Here is a 20,271-nt window from a genome sequence, read left to right on the forward strand (position 1 = left end):
CACAGCCAGTGACGGTGCTATAGTGCCACCTTCTCCCCAACAGCAGCGTTGTGCGTGGTGTCCGGCACGTTTTCTCACTGGGAATTTTATTTCCAAACACGATGCCCTCTTACCCGTGCGGTTGAGTTCCTCCTTCTGAGATAGGTTTGTCCCTTGGATGTAGGTGTCAAGCCATGACTAGAGGGAGCATAGTCTGGTCATTACAGGGACAGATAGCAAGGCTTGGCTGAGATGGCATTTCCTGGCCTTTAGTGCACAGCCCATAACCTAGTGCTGGCTTTGTGTTCCTTGTAGAGTAGGAAACTCTAAGACAAACCATGCAGGTATTGAAAATAAGTCAAGGGGCCAGGTAGACGGTAACAGGGAGTGGTAGAGTGCATGGAAAAGCAGAGAACACGTGCCCTGTCTAAATTGAGTGGCTACCATGTTGCTCTGATTGTCACTGTGCAGAAATAGCTGGCCCAGCATTGCCAGCACTCTTGGATTTTCAAGGGAAGCTAGAAATGTGGAAATTTTAAATGTGAAATCTCCCGAGTTTTAAATGTTGGCAACTAAGTAAAAAAATTTTAAAAAGAAATTGTGCCGAAAAAAGACACGTCCTGGAGCCACATATGGCCTATAGGTTAGGTTTGCAACCTCAGAATAAAAGAAGAAGAGATAGGAGAATTTTAAGCAAGCTGTATCATGGACAGCAAGCCAAGACATTTGAGTCCCACCCACCTGGGTCATTGCTACCAGCCTTCTGTTGAATCTAATGGCAGGAGAAGAAAGAACATAGGTTGAAGACAGAGCAGTGGCCACATCAGGAGCCAAAGGTGCAGAACAAAGGTCCTATCCCAGGGACCAGTAGGACTCCCTGGTGACCGTCTTTCCATGACCCCACACAGCAGGAAATGCAGAAAGAGAGACCTGTGGTGGAGCTTTTCTTTACCATAATGCACTCGTTCCTGTCCCTTCTTGTTTACATAGTGGCCTAGGGGAGGGTGCTGGGGAGAGAGTTCTCCTGGGCACCATGCGGCTTCCTAGGGGTATTCTCAGATACTTCACACTCTTGCTATGGGCGTAACAATATTCTGGGTAACTGCTCTTCTCTCCAAACTCATTACCATCTCTCTTTCATCAGGTTTACTTTTCATCCTTCCTGAGCTGAACTCACAGAAGTGCCATCAAAATGAAGGAGTCCATGTGTAGATACAGTTTGGGGTTCCTTACTTGGAAGGTCCTAGGCCATGCAAAGTGTTACTGTAAGGGCAGTGCAGAAGATGAAGCAGCCTGGGGTAAGGTTAGACCAGGCACCTGCTGGAGGAGGGCAGGGGCGGGCATGGGATGCTCATCTCCCTTGCCAGGGAAGCTGTTAGTGAGGAAAGATGACTCCTGTCCTCCGTCTGGGTCTTGTAGAGGGAGCCATATATAAAGTCCTGCCTCCCCTGCAGAATGTCCCCACCACTGCTGCCTTGACCTCCATTTCAGCCTCTTTTCCCTGGATATTGATTTTCAATAAATGGAAGCCATACTGCAAAGTAGTTACGTATAAGGACTTTGGGGTTGTGTAGAGCTTGGGTCAGCATCAGATTCTGCCACAAGTGAACTTGGTTGGTTTGCTTGTTTTTTAAATATATTATTGAGCCTTAGTATTCCCACATTTAAAATGGAGTTAATAACGTCAGCCCTTCAAGGATGCTGGGCGATACTGAGTTAGCCACAGGCATCACCTGGCACTGTCCCTTACTTACATAGATCTTTGGATGCCAAGGCGCTCAGTGATGCATCTGGTGGTAGGGTTGTTACAGCTGGACATGTTACAGCTCCCTTCTTCAGTCCGCGCCTTCCTGCAGCATGGTTCAAAACCTCTCACCTCTTCTTACCCCTTGGGAAAAGTGAGGAGGCTATGGAGACAATACCCTCTGGCTGGGGTACGGTGCAGAGCAGGCTTCTTGCCCTTCCATCTGTCCTGTTGTCCCCTCCTGCTCTCTGTCTCTGTCTCTGTCTCTGTCTCTCTCTCTGGACAAGGATCTGAATTGCTCTGGGCCTCCGGTTCCCTACCAAGGCACCCATGACCTCAGTGCCAGGACTCCTGTGTATTTCAGCCCACTGTTGAGTATAAAGTGCTTCTCTCAATATAAGTGCTAAGCACTCGTGTGATGTAGCAACTTGAAGATGACAAACAAATACATTTGAAGAGGAAATGTTGGAAAATAATCCAATAGAGCTCCATTCGGTATTGGGCCTTTTATCAAGGCCACAACCTAAACCACTTTATGGAGTTAGGTAACGAAATTATCATGTCACATAACAAAAGGAAGAAGCAGGGACAGAAAAGGAGGCTGGGAGAATCCGAAGCCATGTGAGGAGTGTGTAGGCAGAGGAGATGCAAGGAAGGTCTCGCTGGCAGGTGCCAGAAAGCTGGGGGCCCTAGGTTGCCAAGGCCAGGGGTCGGCCCTGGGGCTGTGGTGAGACCACAGAGAGGGACAGATGATTGGGATCTGTGAGGCTGTCAGAAAAGTGGAGAGGCTTGAAGGTCTAGGCCCCCTTCTGTGTTGCACGGCCGTTGGAACCCTCCCTTCTCTGCTGCAGTGAATATTGAATCACTTGCCCTTGAAGATTTGACCTGCTTTTGGCCCGGGGGGATTGGCTCCGGTCCTTTCATCCAGTACTGTGGGTGCTCAGCGCCCCTTCTCCCCCAGCCTGCCTTCCCAGCACCCCTCCCTTCCCCAAACTATCCCAGAGTCTCTGGCTCCCTTCTCAGGAAACCTATACCAGACAGTCCCTGAAGACCAGGCTCTGTTCTGAGTTATGGAGCGCCCACAGTGAACTCTATGCTGCAGGACTTTGTGTAGAGCAGTCACCAGATGGAGGAAAAGGTTAGACGCACGGGGGTCCGTGGGGGCACAGTGAGCAAGGCCTTCTTTGGAGGTGGCTTTGCCCCTCCTCGGCCCTCCCTGCATCTGTGCTTTTCCCAGTCAGTGTCCACGGTGGTCCTGGTCTCCCCTGCCCTCCCCCAAGCAGATGCCTTTTCCTTCCTGCTTCAGGGCTGCTCAGAGCAAGAGGGGGAGGAATAGAGGATCTTGGAGCAGTGCCTCCTATGCTATCAGGATTCAGCACTTAGAATCTTGGAAAGGCTCCACCTGGGAAAGAGTTCCAGAGAAAACAAACTTCAGATCCCGGCTAATATGGGAAAAGGCTCATGTTCACGGAGGCAGCTTCAGGGACCTTGGCAGAGGCTTAGGCAGGCTTGGCCCTGCCTTTAATGGATCCAACATGGAGCCTTCCAGGACCCATGATGCTGCATGGCCTCCAAAGGAGATTTCACTCTCCAGCTATAACGATAAGCCTTTCATAGGAGTTGTAGTCCTTGGGTCTACTGAACCAACAGCATTTATCGTTACAACTGTTTATGCCCTAACTCAGGCAGGAAAGATTTTTGAGGGACCAAACTCGCCACCGCCCCATGCCCCATCTCCTCATCCTCCCCTGCTTATCGAGTTGTTTTCCTCTTAGAGATTAGCTGAATTTTTTCTTGGAGAAAGAAGGGGACAGAAAGAGGGTCTTGGGACTTGCAGGGCCATTACCTAAGTGATAAGAATCCTCCTTCCAGCCCTGGGAATGGCATCCAGAAGAGCAATGATGGGCACACGTTCAGGTTGCTCTGGTCCAAGAAGGAGGATTGGGGGGTGGGGGGCAAGGATGTTAGGGAGGGGGTTGGACAGAGTTCATGGGGACGGCAAACCTTCCCTGACCCCCTGGCGCAGTTCTTGAATGCTCCCGTGTGATACTGTGAGGACAGTGTCTGTAGACTGTATGCATGAGATGAACCAGGTGCCCCTCTAGGTAAAGCAAGTGTTGACTACGGATCGGGGAACACCTGGCTTCTGCTTCTGGCATCGTGCACATGAAAAATACTTCCCTTTGTTTCTGCGCTTGGGGCTCAATACTGACCATTAATTCCCCCGTGTCTGCCTCTTCTGCCAGGGGTCTTTTCAAACATAGACAATCATGGGATATTAAACTTGAAGGACAATAGAGATCATCTAGTCTCATCAACTCACTATATATATGAGGAGCCCGAGGTCCAGAGTGGGGAAGTGGCTTACCCAAGGTCACATGGTGAGTTACCTCCTTTGACGTCTTTGTATGCAGTACAGGCCCCACCCCCAACCAGTTTTGATTCTTCAGATCTTAAGACCACATGGAGTCTCCAGTATGTCCCAGAGGACTGGGGGATGACTAGGTGCCCAGTGTGGGATTGGTACTAAAAATCCCTTAGGTCAGAGGAGTCTTCCAGGGAGGACATGTCATAGGGCCGAGGCGAAGGGTGTGGGAGAAGCAAGAGAGGGACCACAACCTGGACAGGAACAGTGGTGTCCCACACCTCCTAGGCAGGCTGCCCAGACCCGTGGCCTGCCTTCCCTTCCACCTCAGACCCAAGAGAGCCCTCGTCCCTGCTTAGCACGGGGAAGCTATCGCAGAAACCTCTCATCCTGAAGCTGAGCCTCTCTCTAAACATGATGTCACAGACAAGAAAGTTTCCCTCCGTCTTCACAAATCTGACCCCGCTCCCTACAGATGGAGAGCTCCCAGTGTCCAGATTACTCCACTGTGTTTTGAGCATCACGTGATCCAGGAATGAGGAGGGGAGAGTCTCTGCGCAACCAGCTCAGTCTGTCCCCATCACGTCCCCAACATCCAGCTGTCCATTGTGCCCTTCACATACCTGCCCGTAGCTTTCATGAGAAGATAGGCTTGCTCCTGTCTTGTCTGCAGGTGCGTGCTCGCACGCGCACACACACACACACACACACACACACACACACACACACACACTCTAGACAGACGTTATTTCACAGACATTATTATAATCTGGGGTTGATTGAGAAACCTCCATCTGGAGATTTGATCAGGAACACCCACGTCTCTGGATCTCCTAATTCAGTCTATGGCAGCGTGGCCGGAAAGGAGCTGAGTTGTCGTGCAAGTGGCCGCCATTGTCATTCCTCCAGGGCGTTTTTATCCTCTGTAAGACTTGGAGTTACGATAAGGCTGTGAGAACAGCCGTTATTTCCTAAATTTCCACCGAGCCGGTGAAATGAGACCAAAAGTCAATGAGAGAGAGCTGGCAGGCTTGGAAGAATAACGCTCCGCTCCCAGCCCTCCCCCCCCACCCCCCGCCCCTGCCACCCCCGCGGGTATGGTCAAGGCAACCTATAGAATTCCAGCTCCTAGGGTTAGAAGTGGCCCTCTGGTATCCCTTAGCAATGCAGGTTCTGAGAACGCTTTCCCTCCCGCCCCTTTCCCCCCATCCCAGTGACCCTAGTGGCTGTGCCCTTCCCTAGATGAGGCTGTTCTGCTATTCCGTGACAATCCAAGGCCCAAGCCCCTGAATATTTGACTCCCTTCCCTTCCTCGGTTCAGCGGAGGCCGCAGCAAAATGGAGTGTTTCCAGTTTCTCTGACCACGCTTGGTTTTAAGTTAATCCCCTCCTCCCTCTCCTTCCCTTTTGCTGAGAATTCGTTTGATGGTTTCCGATAGATCTGTGTCCGTACCTCCCTCTTCCCCCACCCCCCTCAAGCCCCCTCTCCGTCTCCCCTCCTAGTTTTGATCTTCTTTGGGGGTTTTGGTTTTTACTTTATTTTGCTTTTTTCTGTTTTTCTGTTCTTTTGTTTTTGTTTTTTATAGGTTTCAGAGAAATTATGTTGAATCCAATAAGCCTTCCCGGACATTCCAAGCCTCTTAACCATGGCATCTATGTTGAGGATGTCAGTGCTTATTTCAGCAAAGGACGTCATGGCTTTTAAAAACTCCTTTTAAGCCTCCCTGTTTTGATGTCACCTTGGTAGGCTGGGCCCTCTGAGAGGTGGGAAGCTCTAGGCGCTGTTCTCTTTGGATCCGGGGATGCTAAGTAGAAACCGCATGAGCCACCGGTGCCCCTGCACCCTTTACCGCCACCGAGATGGGTGTCTTCCCCCATCCGCCACTGGCAGGGTCGCCCTTTCCCTCAGTCATCACTGTGCTCCTTTTTTCCCGGCCTCCGAGGCAGCTCCTGCCACCAACTTTAGAGCCGATAAAGAGAATTAAAAACCTGTGCACCAAGAACCACCTTTTAAACACACTAGCCATTCTCTTGCTTTACAAAAACAACCCAACCAGCACGAGAAAGCCTGATGGAAGCCCAGCCGTGCTCCGGCCTCACTTACCCTGCCTGGAAGCGTGGGGTCTCCCTGGCTCTCCCTAGGATACCAGGCTGTCCTCTTAGTGACCTCATCGCCCTGCAGCCTCCAGCGGGGAAGAGCGGCTAAGCAGAGGTGGAGACCACGCGCTGAGAGAGGGGGAGCCAGGCCCAAGTGTTGCACCAGATTAGGTCTCAGAGGAAAGAATGGAAACCAATCATTTTCTATATATATATATATTTTTGGTTTTTTTTGAGGGTTTTTTTGGTGGAGAAAACCATACTTTTTTTGGACACATTTTCCCCCTACCTTCCTCTTCTTTCTGGAATGGCTCACAGTGAGTGTGATACTAGAAAACTCCTTGGCCCCTAGATCGGCAGTCCTGACAAGCTTTTGCTGCGGGAGGTCTTGTCCATCAGTTGGCCATCCTGCTAGGACCACAAGGGACCGAGGGAGCCAGGGGCCAAGGCCCTTCCTACAAGTCCCTGATCCCAGGATTGGCTCTCTACCCCCACTCTCACTTACTCTTGACTCTCAGAACTTTCGGAACCCAATGGAATCACCAGTTCAAGGCCAAGATGAACTGAAGGGGAAGAGAAGGAAAAATTGGCTTCCTCCAGCCCCTCTCATGGAAGTGTCATCCTGTTCTCTGGTCAATATATGTGTTTACTTTGCTTGCTTTGACTCATGCCTTACTCCATGGCCACCCTCTCCCAAAGAGGGGGTTTGCTTTCCCCCACCCCCACCATTTTCCACGTAATCCACTGGGGAGAGGGAAAGGGTAAGGGATGCCTCTCCCCAGCTCTGATAGGAAAGGCACAGTGGTAGAGCCTGAACCTCTCCCAGATTTGCTGCCGTGTTGGGCGAGTGGACTTCGGGCTTGGCCCCGGCGCCTCCGTCGTGGGAAGTCGGCACAGGCTGCCCCTTGATGGGACGGCGGAGAGTGTGAAGCAGGGGTCTCCCACGGGGAGCTCCTCGGACAAGATGGTGGTGGCTTTTAACCCCCTAAGTTTTGGGGTGGTGACGCACAGTAATAGAGAATAGTCTCTGCCTTTGGCAAGTTGACGTGGGAAGTAAGAGTCCCGCTTAAGGTTTTCCTTCCTGGGTCCTGTGGATGGTGATTCTTTGTGCCGGGTTCCCAGCCTGATTCTGCAGATGCCTCCATGGGGTTTCAAACCACGAAGCTTTCTAGGTTCTTGGCCCGGATCTGGGGTGGCCTCCCGGACACCGTAGCATCCAGAGTGTCATGTGGGGATTCAGGTTTCCTCCAGGGCCTTGAGATGTGTGTTCATCCAGCTCCTGCCATCTTCCCCGCCACCCTGCCCCCCAACGCTTCGTGTCAGGCTGTTCCCCACCGTGTCCCGCTGACCCTCTGGGCCAGGGCCTCCTCCCGAGTGTGGCTTTAAGGAGTAAGCTTGAGGATGATGTTTTTAATTATTGTAAATCATTACCTCATTTCCAGCCTGCCAGGCTCCATCCACCCCAGCATCCTTTATTCTGCCATTTTCTCACCTTGTGCTATGACAATGGGGCGTTGTATTTCCACAGAGACTTATAGGAGTGTTCAGTGTATAGTTTCTTAATAAACACTTTATTTTCTAATGAAATGACTGCATCAGACCTCTTATTTGGCAATTCTGCAAAGAATGTTAAAGATCCAGAAATTCTCACATTTCCCGCCACACCTATTTAATTGTTACTCTTTTAAAGAAGTTTCTTAGCTCAGTCCTGTTTACAAAAGTGTCTGTAATCTGTTGCACTGGTGGTTTTCATCGAGACTCCTCCAGATAGGTCAAGTCCATCTAGTGAACTGTTTCCTCGTCCTATCAAGGAAGAATTAGAGGCACAGAGAGGTCTAGTGGTTCACCCAGGGTCACACAGCACAAGAAGCAGAGGCCAGGTTCAAACCTGACTCCTCCAGACACTGCTCAAGCCCCCGAGACCCTCGCCTCCTTGGTGTCTGGGAGACTGCTCTGTTTCCTGAGCAGCCGAGGCTTAGCGAGATCGTTTCTTCAGAGCTGATGTGTAACAGGTTTGGGGAGTAGAACCGAGGGACCCTCGCACCAGTAAGTCGATAGGATTTTCCCTCACATGGAGCCGGTTTGTACCTTCCCTGGGTCTTGAGGACGTGACCTTGCCAGAGGAGGACTGGGCTCTGGGCTTACAGGCTAGTCTGCTTATCCTTCAGGGACACCCTATCCACACACCCGCACGCACACCCTCAGGTGGGCTGGACTGTCCCATGGGGCTCTTGTGGGCTGCGGGAAGTGGGAGGCAGTCATGGGGGTCCTGCCAAGAGTAGAATGCATAAGTCAGCTGGGCATGGCTGTGTGCCCTGGGCTCCTGGCCTTGACCCAGCTGGAAGGGGTTGCCATGCCTTCTGTAACTTACAACATCTTCTGCCTAGGTGGAGGGACTCTGTATGCAGGACATCTGGGGCAAGAGTGGAAGACAGGGACTGAGGAAAGGTTCCTGGGTGGGGTTGGACCTTTCACTGGGCCTCAGCAGGCTCTGTTGGAGCTCACCTCCTTAGCAGGTAACAGTGAGACAGGTAGAGCAAGGTGGGTGAGCTCAAGGTGGAGGTCCAACAGGGACCTCCTGACCCTCATTGATTTAATCTGTTTAAATTGAGTTTGAGCTCCCCCCAGCCTGACCCCAAATGGAAGTTCCTCTCCTCTAGAACGGCCTGGGGAGGGCATTGCCCCAGCCCTGCATTCCCTTGTCCTCGGTGGTCCCAGGTCTGGAACTGGGATCGCCGAGGGGCGGGGCTATTGGGGAAAACTTCCATTTTTAGCAAGAGAGATCTGACCTTTGCTTTGGTCTAATGCATGGAGCCTTGGATGCTTGGGAGAGGAGGTGATGGAATGAAATGGCCCCTGAGAAGAGGGGGCGACCAGCACACAGCTCGGAGGGAGGGGTGCCACCAGCCTGTGAAGGGAGGGCTGTTCAGCACAGCAGGAGGCAAGAGGAAAGATGAGGGATTAGAGGTTTGGGGCAGCAAAGGGCAGGAGGGCTGGTCTGGTGGCTTCTATTTTGCCTACGAGGTGCAAGGCCAGGCCTTGTGCTGGGAGTGAGATCTGAGGAGAGCTGAAAAGTCTAAAGAGCCAGGGAGAGAGAGCAACGTTTAGTGCCCAGGACTCTGTTTTCCTCCTGGGCCCCGAAGTCCCAGACATTTACTGCGGTGTTAGAGCCTCCGGGGCAGTTAGAGTTGGTGCAGGGCAGACCCGGAGAGCACCGCTCAGCCCAGAAGGATGCTGCCTTGGACAGGCTTCGTGCGGGGAGGCTCCGGGGACCAGCAAGGCCTTCCGGGTTTGGAATCTTCCCCATGGGATTTCACAGTGGTTTTCCTGAACCTCAGCGTACGTTTTGGTCCCGTGGTTCAGGTCCACAGCTGACGCAGGCCACGAAGCGTGTGTGTTTGCCGGGTGCTAGACGGATCTTTGTTCTGGAAGGGGTGTTTGAGGAGCAACGGTTCTGAACCCTACTCTCTGGAGCCTGGAGAGCAGGAAACTCGCTGTGTCTTTCAAGACAGTGGTGAAAACGGGGGGGGGGTAGGGCCCTCCAGGGACATGCTCTGGAGAGGCCCGGAGCCTTTCACAAGGGCTACATGGCCAGATCCTGGAACTGGCTGCCAAGCGCCAAAGAATGGGCCCACCTGTGGGACGTTAACAACAACCGTATGTCCCTTCTGCAGACCCGCTCAAAGCCAGGCACATTTTACCCCGGAAGAAGCGGACACTCAGAAAGTAACCAGCCCTGGTTTTCACAGCTGGTGACCGGCAGAACCAGGGCTGACAGGAGGCCTCCTGGACTTCGCAGTGTGCTCCACAGAGCAGCCTGTCTGTTGCTTCTGGAAGGCCGCAGTCCTGGGGGGCTGCACAGCCACCCCTCCCGAGGTGAACAAGTCTTTCAGGGCTCTCCGAGGCTAGATGCCATCCTCCCTAACCTCCTCCTGGCACCTCTCAAACACGGTGATTTTAAAGACTCCCCAGAAAAGAATATCTGGGGAGTTTTTTCCTTATCCCATTCTAGCATTTTGTGACCCCGGGCACCCGAAAGCGTGGTTGGTCTTAGGTCTAAGATGAATGATGTGGCTTGCAGTTGGCAAGATTCCCAGGCAGACGATGGTGGCATCTTTGATGTTGGGGGAGGGCTTATTGGGTGAGATGCCCCATTCTCAGGATGGTGGGTGAGGCTGCCCACGTCTGGGCAAGTGTGAGCAGCTTTGGACAGGAAGGTGGTGGAAGGAAGGAAGATCCTTGCCTGACTCTTCCCGTCCGTATTCGAACTTTCTTGTCCCACCCAAAAGACGTCCCGGTGTGTCGAAACTCAGCCACGTGCTTCTTACCCGGGAAAAGAACCGACGCGAAGCGCGTGTAATGCGGAAGCCAAGAATCTGGCCTCTGGGCTGCCCTGGCTCTTCCCTCTTGTGTGGGAATTCCTTCCGCCAAGCTTACAGCAGCCACGTCCTCACCGCCACCTCTCAGCCACAGGTGTGACCTCAGCACAGGTGGGACTGTGCGGGGATGCCTCTCCTGCCCGGGCCCGGTTTCCACAGGCCGAGCCCAGGCACGAGCAGAGACTCCCGCGTCTCTGACACAGTAGTGAGGGGGCCAGAGGGGCTTTGATGGCACGGAGGCTGGACAAGAGCAGGTGGATCAATGCAGCCATGCCGGACGTGGATCAGGCAGGGGGCCTTCATTCTTCAGGGTGCAGGGAGCCTGAGCTCCGGGTAGACTCCCGCATTGCTGCTGCAGTGGTTCTGGAAGGGAGAGAGAAATAGGGGAGGAGGGGGGAGGCGCTGGGGGGGTAGTGATGCAGGCTGCTCTGGGGAGGACAGGAATGGAGAGCAACTCTGGCGTGTGACAGTGGAGAAGGTGACGGGGCAGCAAGGAGCAAAGGACGGACGGGGAGCCTGGTTTGCAACCAGATTGTCCACGGGGCCTGGGGCTCCCCCCCGCCACCCTTCAGTGGGGCCGATGTAGGCAAAGCCCGCGTTTGCCTTGAGGCTCCGGCTCTGCCCTTTGCCGTTAGAAATCCTGTGACCACACCCCCCCTTCCCACCTTCCGCAAAACCTCAGCCTGGATCTGACACCACTCTCAGAGCTAAGTGACACTCCTGGTTCAACCCTACTCGAACCCCAAAGTGAGTTGAAGGAGATGAGCTTGCTGGCAAGAGATAAAGGTCCCCTGCCTGCTTTTTTGGGAGGTGGTTTGAAAATTCCATCAGGATTCTGAGATCCATTTAGGTAGGATTTTAATCCCAATTCTTCCTTTTCGGTGGGTGGCTCATCAAGGAACCCAGGGGTCCCCTTGGAATTAAAGCTCTGCTTGCTCAGGGAGATTTCTGCATGGGGGATGAGGTCTGTGGCCTCTCTGTACTTTCGTCCCCGTCCATCAGGACACTTCCCCTCCATCACCAGATATCTGGGCGTAGACCTCTGAAGGCTAAGTTGTCTTTCCGCACCGTGCTGGGCTCGAGGTGGATGGCAGTGTGGGGCTCGAGTGTTCTGTGTGCTCCCGGGCGGGGGACGGTGATTGCTGGGGAGGAGGAGGAGGTATCGGGACCGGCCTCGGATAAGGCCCGCGGGCTGCCCTAAACAAGGAACAGGCAGGCGGGAGGGTCTCTGAGGAGCCCACATCCCGCAGGGACGTACAGGATGCTGCTGGCTCGGATTCTGTGCCAAAGGCCTCCAGCCCAAGGCACGGCTCAGTCCGTGCGGGTGCACTCTGAGAAGGAATTTGGAACTATTTGGGGGAGAGGGGAGAGGCAGGATTACCCAGTTCCCAGAGAACAGCCAGAGCCGCAGAGAGGTCCCGGCCGAGGGCCTCGGTGACACTTCCCAAGCCTAGCAAACAGGAGACACGCGAGGTTTCTGCACATGACCAACGCCACCCTGAGCAGCTCAGGGTCGTGGTTTTTTGCCCCGTGACCCTCTCTGCAAACAGGAGCTGCCAGAGGCCTCTCTGAAGTAGAGGAATTTAACTTGGACTTGGCTGAGAGCGGAGAGAGGGGTACCCGGCGTAGCAGGAATGGAGCGTGGCTCTTCTGAGAGGCAGAGAGGCTGAGCACGTCTCCCCACGCCCCTGTCAGAGCAGTGTCAAGCGACAATCAGGGTTTGGAGTGATGGCCGACACTCCCCACTCAGCAGTGGAAAGGGTTTGAAGACCAAGGAGCGAGCCAACCCAAGGTGTGAATGAGTTGCGGGGTGGCGCTCTCTCGTTTTGGCCTCGTCACAGTTCGGGGGGCAGGGCGTCCTGTCAGCTCAGATACTCCCCCTACCCCACCCGCGCTGGCCAAGCCTGACTCTGGTGAGTAACGCCTGAGGCCTTGGTGGCCAGTAGTGGCACCCAGGCTGCCTTCGTGGCTCTCTTCCCTCCTCAGTTTCTGCCGCCCGCGAGCTGTTACCACGGCAGCGGCGTGAACCTGGGTTCCCCCTTTGCGGGCCTCAGTGGAGCTATTGGCCCGTCTCCCTTAAAAAGACACAGGCTTCCCTCCTTTGTCCCCACGTTCGTCCTGCAGTGAGAAGGGCAGGGACCTTTCTTTCCCCAGAAAGGTGACTTCCTTGCTGTCAAATGTGGCCGGGTGACACTTCTTTTACAGAGCTCTGAAATGCCACCTCCTTTTACCCTGAAGCTGACACCAGTTGTGGTCTGTTTTGGTCCTTGGGTCATTGTTTTGAAATTGCGACACCGTGTTCTTTACTCTGCAAGGCTTGCGACAGCCTTTGGCCAGAGGTCATGCTATCCTGACTCCCAAATGGACTTCTCAGGGGAAAGAGAGGGTGTGGGGCTGCGGGAAGGGGTCACAGGTGCTCTAAAGGGAAGGAGGTGCGTCTGTAGTCTGTGATGTGGCTCTCTAATTGGCTGAACAGGCCTGGGGTAATATTTACTTCACACAGCCAAAGTTCTTGGGGGTATCGGGAACACATGCCATGGAAAGTCCTTGAGTTTGAAGCTGAGAAGGTTTAGATCCCTAACACAGGAGACCTCCGGACCTACAAGACTTCTCTCGTTCCTAGTCTTTATCAGCATGGGCTGGACAGGCTGTCCCCAAGATCTGCCCACCTGCTGCCAAAGTCAAGAAGGGGCAAGTCCTAAAGTCTGTGTCCCCTGGGCCATCCAATGTGAGTGTTCCTCCCAGACCCTCCTTCAGACAATCTCAGGGAGAAAGAAAATTCCAGAATGCAGGCTAGTTGCTGAGTCCGGCCTGTCTATTCTATATACACTGGAGTGTTAGCCTTCTCTTGCTATTAGTTCTGAGAGAAAACTCACATAACAGCCTGAGGGGAAATCTCACAGCAATTTTTGTCATGAGCCACGGTCTCCACAAGCTCAGTCTGGCCAAGAGGTCACATCCAGGATCCGTGCCTCTGGCAGCTCTTATCTGAGGGCCACAGCTTTGGACTGAAGCCTTTCACTTCAGAGGGAGCCAGATGCCGAGCGGGCCAGTGAGAACCTCAGTCCGTTCTTTCCCACAGTCAGTGGGAGCAGAGAAGGCATCACAAATATAGAATAGATTCTGAGAATGTCCTTCTTGGGAGAATTTAAATTCTGAGTCCATGTTTGAATGACTCATGGAATCCTTCCATCTTTATGGCTGTCGGTTTGGCATTTTTGCTACCATAACAGGCAATTGCCACTGGTTACCTCTGTTACCAAAGGGCCAATATCGTCATGAAGAAGACCAGAATAACCCACTGTGTATTTTCAGGATGGCGTTTTTGGCCATCTTAGTTGCTTCAGAGGGTCAGTCCCTTGACCAACTATTGTCTCATGTGAATTGACCGGTTTTTTTGGGCAAAACTTCAGTTTCCGCAATATGACTCTCTCTCAATTTGAGTCCCCAGTGTTCAGAGAAACCTTTTCCTCTTACTCCAGTTATTAGGTAAATGGTGTAATAAACAATGTCGTCAGGATCAAGTGCTCTCCTTTCCATTGGCTGCAACAATGCTTTCCTAAGAGCCCATCAAATAACTTTGGAGAATGTTACACGGTACAGCCAATGTCTTATAGATTCATAGTACACATTAGGATATAAAAGGCTCTGAGAAGTCCTCCTTTAAATAAACCTTTTTGTCCTACCACTTTCCCAATCTAATTAAACATAGACTTCTCTTAATACCTACCAATAGATTGACACACACACACACTTTAGGTAACACCGAGTTATGGTGTGGTCACAGCTTTTTTTTTTTTTTTTTAAAGAAGAATGAAGTAGGATGTTAACCACTGACCTTATATCATGATGAACGACCACACCCCAATCCCTTTGCCCAGCTATGGCGTCCGTTCCTACTTCTGCCCTCTGCCCTGTATAGAGGCAACAATGAATCTGGGAGCTGTTGGATAGGTACTCTTGTGAAGCAGGAAACCTTCACTGTGGTATCTCAGAAGAAAATGGTAAGTCATTTCACATAAGCGTTTAAGAGTTCAGCACTAACCCTGGCTGCACTCCCGGGTTGGTGGAGGTGACATCATCTAGGGGTAGTACACAGAATTGAAGATATAAATGACTTGGGTAAGTTACCTTTCCGTGTTCCGCATCTCTCTCTCAACTTGCTAATCCTCAGATAAAAGACTCCACTAGACGGGTGCCCCAAATGCCATATCCCCGTGAATCGCTATTGTCTCCTGGTGGGGGACATCTTCTGGTTCTTGGGGTCACCTCCCTCTGCTGAATGTCTTGGTGTATCACATGTGAAGAATACCTCTGCCCCCCGCCCCGAAAGGCTGGGGGGCTTGAAAGCAAGGGGAGGGAAGTAGAGAGAGAAATGGCTGCCCGTTTGCCTGAGGGTTGGTGGATTTCTTTGGATGAGGAAGGAAGCAGATGCTTGGGGGTTAATAGACCCTCTCTGTCACAGTTGGACGGGGCCAAGCGGGAGTTCTCGGCAAGATTTTCCGACTTTGATCTCAAGAAGGCAGCTCTGCCTAACAAATAGTCTGAAATGTCAAAGAATAAATGTTAAAGCTTGAGGGGTCGTTCTCTGGGGAGTTGCCTGGGCTGGCTGGGGAGGGAGGGGAGGAGGGAGAGAGGGACACAGCAGAATCCTTCACATAAAGATTCCGACTTGGTTTTGTGATATTTAAGAAAAAAGAAAACTCTGAATTATTTATAGCACAGAAGATGGAAGCAGGCTGTAGAGAAGTGGCCAGGCTTAAGACGGTGGTTCATGTTCCATTATTTATCTGCCCCAGCCTTGAACTGGCAAAACTTGCCTCGTTAGTGACGTGCCACTGACCTCTCCTTGAATTACTTATTATTAGTATTACTCGTATTACTATTACTATTATATTAATTTAAAAAATTCAAGTCCTTTGACATGGGAGTTGGGGGGAGGCAATTTCTAGAAACAGTTGTTGCAAAAAGCAGGAGTTATCTCTTCCTCTTGAGAGGTCTCCAACATGTCCTTCACCGTCTCTTTCCATACCCACCAACGTGCATAGTGCTCCTGGGTGGGTGTGAAGCATCTTGGTTTGGGCCTGGCTTCCAGTTGGCCATGCTGCTATTATTTCATCATGGCGGATATATCTCCTGATATGTTCCGTTTGCAAAATGGAGGCAATGATCATATGCCTTTTCTGGGTATGCTGGGGAAGTGAATGATGCCCTGTGTTCAGAACACCTTAGTGCCTGGGTAGGGGTGGAGGGCAGAGAAAATAGCATCAATGTTATGTGAGGGGGGTAAAAAGGAATTAGAAGAAATTTAAAAAGGGAAAATCAGAAGTGATAGAGGGATTAGTGTTAAAGCTGGAAAGAATGAAGTCTTTTCATCTGCTTATTTTGGACAGTGATGTTGTTTGGATGTTTAAAAAAGTGCTTCTGGTTGCTAATCACATCCTGATTCTATAGCATGGGTAATTGAAATCCACTGATAATCTCAGAATTGCAGTTAAATTAAAAATGACAAGCTTCAGATGCTCTGCCTTCTCCCTCCACAAATAATACAAATGTGCTCTCGGTCCCTGTGCCTCCCAATTGTTCTGCACACCCTGGACATTCTCAGAGACGCGAACAAATGGAACGGGTTTTTGACAGGTTGGGGATGTTGAGGTGAAGCTAGTCCAAGTACAAACTGATCATAGGTAAGCCTCCAAGCATCACTGTGTTTACTATATATTACTTTTATTGAAAATACTAATACTCCTGCTGTTTTTTCTAGACTTGTCTTTTCCCCACCTAGAAGAACCCAGAGAACATTTTGCAGCTAAAATGTCACAGTGACACTCCTGTTATAAAACTCTGAAAATGTACTTATTTTTATACCCGGTAACTTACTCTACCTCTCAGAAAGATCTTCCAAATATTTTTCCTCCACTGCCTGCTTTCGGTGATGTAGGAGTGTGACCAGCATTGTTGCTGTAGGGCAGTGGTTCTCAGACCCCTTGGGCTTGGGACCCCTTTACAATCTTAAAAATTATGAGGACCTTAAAGAGCTTTTGCATGTGGGTTAAATCCATGTCTGTTTATTGCAGTGGAAACCAGAACTGAGCAAGATCTTAAAAACACAAGCACACGCACACATCCCACTTAGCCATCAGGTGATGTCATCACGTAGCAGGAAGCCGCTGGAAAAACGCCACATATACCTGTAAGAAAATGAGAGGGGGAAAAAAATGCATAGACCATCTCAGTAGACCTTAGGCTTTAAACCTTCCTAGGAAAATAGTTTTAACACATGGCTCTCCTGATAAGGTCTTGGGGCTACCAGGGGTCTCTGGACCACATTTTGAGACCTGCTGCTGTAGGGAAACTGAGGCCCAAGCAGCTTCTCAAATCTAGTCTGGGTCCCTTTGTTGTCAGTGAATGATACCAGTCAGGCTCTTTGCTCCAAGTGTGGGGCTACCGTCAGAACCCCATTTCTTCATGCAGATACCACTGATGATGCAGATACTCAGTTGCTAGGAATACGGGAAATACACGGGAAGGAATTCATCTATTCTGAAGAAAACTGAGAGACAGATGTTTGCTTGCTCTGGAGAAGGAGCATGGGCTTGCTGTAGCAGTAAGCATGATTGGCTGATTGAAGACGCTCATCACGAATAGGGTTTTAAAATCCTGATGGTAAAAGAGGGTGGAATGAATGACATGGGATGAAGGAAATTTACAATCAACACCTTGTAGGTCAGAAGCCCAAACGTGTGTATTCTAGCCCTCCAAGTGCATCACATTTGGATTTGTCTAAGGAACGTGTGGGGCTCAGCAGTGTTCTACCAGGACCCATAGGAGTGTCTGTTTTAAGTTTAGAGACCCTGCCCCCTCCCTCACACTCCTGACCTGGAAAGTTCTGGTAGAGGGAGATAGGACTGTGAAGTGCATGACATCTTAGGGACCGTTGGGTTAATTCTGTGCACATCTCAGGCAGTCCTGGGCGCGTGGCGCTGTTTTTCCCGTCTCTTGTCATTTGTACCTTCGTACCCCAGATTTGTCTTTCATACCGCAGGGACCGAGAACTGCTCTCAGCTTGTTCTGAGATGCTCTTTGACACCAGTACCAACAGTCCTCTCCAGGAGAATAGGGCCTTTCGAGAATATTTCTGAGGTCATGAGCAGATGGTTCGTTGATTCGCCCTTCCAACACATACTGGGCATCTGCTCAATGCCATGCACTCTGCCACTGAGTGAAGGAGTCATGTTTCCTACCCTCAAGAACTTTGTAGTCTAGTGAAGTCAGTCTTTCTCAAAGACTGGTAGTGACCTGTTGCCCAGGGGACACACGTGGAGACAGTTTTGGGTGTCACTACTGAAGGCAGGCATTACTGAGAACCCCTAAAAGTCAAGTGACCCAAAATGGCAGTTGTGCCAAGGTCGAGAAACCCAGTCTAGTATGAAGATAGAAGGCTACCTCTTAGTCTTGGCTAAGAAGGACCCCATACTTTTCAGGACCTTCCTACAGCTGCCACGAGTCCAAGGGCCATGGAAAGTGACCACCTGGAGCCTGGGCCTTACTCCCCTTCTAGGTGCAGTTGCCTAAACCAGAATTGCTCAGCAAAATGGCTCTTAGCTCACTTCCATGCCATGTGCAGACCTCTCCATTGGTCTATTCTCCTAAGGATGGGTTGCACTGCAGACATATGTACTGCCAAGCCCAAGCATTGGCCAAGGGGGCTGGCTGCTGTTTAGAGCAGAGGAGAGTATGATTGTGGCATGGTTCAGGCTAGGTGGGGCCCTTTGGTTGTGGGAAGGAGAAGGAGAGCAGGCTGGGGCCAAGTCTCTGGCACAACCTGTCCCAACTCACAACTCCAAGGAGCCTGAGACACCTACATTCTTACCTTGCCCTTCAAATCATTCCGAAAATACATTTAACAGGGTAGGAGGATAGGATGTACTATATTTAACAGCATGTTGGCTTGACTTACAACTTTCAAATCTTCAGATCTGTGAGATACGGGCTTCAATAATTCTCTTGTTCCTGGTCCTGCAAATGTAAGGGGCAGGCCTGGTGCAGACTAGTGAATAATTATGAAGCAATATGATGAAATTATGCATGAGATAAACATAGGGGAGGGACACTTCATTTTTCAGTGCAGCTCTTAAAAATACTGGATCTTGACATCTGTTTGCAGCTGTATAAATAGAAATGGCAGTTCAAGGAACCCCACAATTAGGGTGATGAGTTGAGACTTCCAGTGTCCCATTGTTTAAAGAGGTGTCTCTCTCTTCGAGCCTTGGGAAGCCTAATCCCTTTGCCCCATGGCCTTTTGGCAGCCTCAGGCTGTTGGAGGTGGGCATTCTGCCTGCTGGGCCATCTCCACGCTGGGGCAGTGCTCAGGTGGTGTCATGCCCTTGTCAGGTTGCCATGGAGACTGATCTCGAGGTCCTCACGATTAATTGGTATTTATTGGGGATCTGCAGTTTTCTAGATGCTGTGACCAGCACTGTACAGGAGAGAGAGAAAGGCCGCACCCCCCCCCCCAATTTTGCATTGTTGAGAGGGTATCATTCTGTAACGGAGAGGTAAAGACCCAGGAGAAATTGAATAGGAAGGATATATTTTTTCTTCTAATAACACTGTGGGGTTTTTTTTTCTGATTACGAAAGTAATTTATATTCACAGTAGAAAATTTGTTGAAATACAGAAAAGCACACAAACACATAAATTATCCACCATCCCATCACCCAGAGACAACACTGTTAACATTTTAGCTTTCTGCCTTCTAATCTTTTTTATGTACTTATTTAATTATTTAACGAAATCAAATCATTCTATGTGCATGTGCGTGCACATGCATTATTTGCTATTTTTCTTTTTATAAGATCGCATGTGCCATTTAAACAATATTTTGCAATATGAAAATTTTGTATAAGCCATATATTCACATGGTTCCAAACACACACACACACACACACACACACACACACACACACACTAAGGCACATGAATATTCATAGCAGCACTTTTAAAAATACCTAAAATGTAGAAACAACCCAGATACCTCTGAACTGGCAGATGGATAAACAAAATGTGGCATATACATAGAATGGAATATTATGCAGTATGGAAAAGGAATAAAGTACAGGGGTACCTGGGTGGCTCATTCGGTTAGGCATCCGACTTCAGCTCAGGTCACGATCTCACCATCTGTGGGTTTGAGCCCCGTGTCAGGCTCTGTGCTGACAGCTCAGAGCCTGGAGCCTGATTTGGATTCTGTGTCTCCCTCTCTCCCTGCCCCTCCCCTGCTCATGCTCTGTCTCTCTTTCTCAAAAATAAATATTAAAAATTTTTTTTAAAAAAGGAATGAAGTGCTGACACATGCTACAATATTAATAAATTTCAAATACATGATGTTAAGGGACAGAAGGCAGACTCAAAAGATCCCATTTTGAATGAGGCCATTGGTATGAAATATCCCGAAGAGGCAAAGCTTTAGAGAGGAAAAAGTAGATTAGTGGTTGTGTAGGGCTGGGGTTGAGAATTGGAAGTAACTATAAATGGACCCAAGAGATCTTATTGGGGTGATGAAGATGTCCTAACGCTGGATTTTGGTGGCTGTGCCACTTGGTAGATTGACTAAAAATTGTCGAATTGTACATTAAAATGGGTGGATTTGGGGCCTCTGGCTGGCTCAGTCATGGAGTTTGTGACTCTTAATCTTGGGGTTGTAAG

At 50.5% G+C, this 20,271-nt stretch overlaps 1 protein-coding gene across 4 annotated transcripts in view; it reads left to right on the forward strand.

Annotated features, from left to right (window-relative positions):
- NTRK3 (neurotrophic receptor tyrosine kinase 3) overlaps positions 1 to 20,271 on the forward strand; it is a 398,764-nt gene that overhangs the window by 277,107 nt on the left and 101,386 nt on the right. Inside the window, exons 13-14 of one of the 4 annotated variants that reach the window (XM_043554725.1) lie at positions 3,970 to 4,104; positions 5,674 to 7,771. The exons of 2 other annotated variants lie outside the window; for them this stretch is intronic. In XM_043554725.1, the coding sequence (XP_043410660.1) occupies positions 3,970 to 4,104; positions 5,674 to 5,792 (254 nt within the window). In that variant the 3' untranslated portion in view covers positions 5,793 to 7,771. Of the gene's footprint in view, positions 1 to 3,969; positions 4,105 to 5,673; positions 7,772 to 20,271 lie in introns of those variants that run through there. One more of the 4 variants, XM_043554726.1, reaches the window with a different exon arrangement.

Source organism: Prionailurus bengalensis, chromosome B3 (assembly GCF_016509475.1).
Source record: "Prionailurus bengalensis isolate Pbe53 chromosome B3, Fcat_Pben_1.1_paternal_pri, whole genome shotgun sequence".
In the NCBI taxonomy this organism is placed as follows: Eukaryota; Metazoa; Chordata; class Mammalia; order Carnivora; family Felidae; genus Prionailurus; species Prionailurus bengalensis.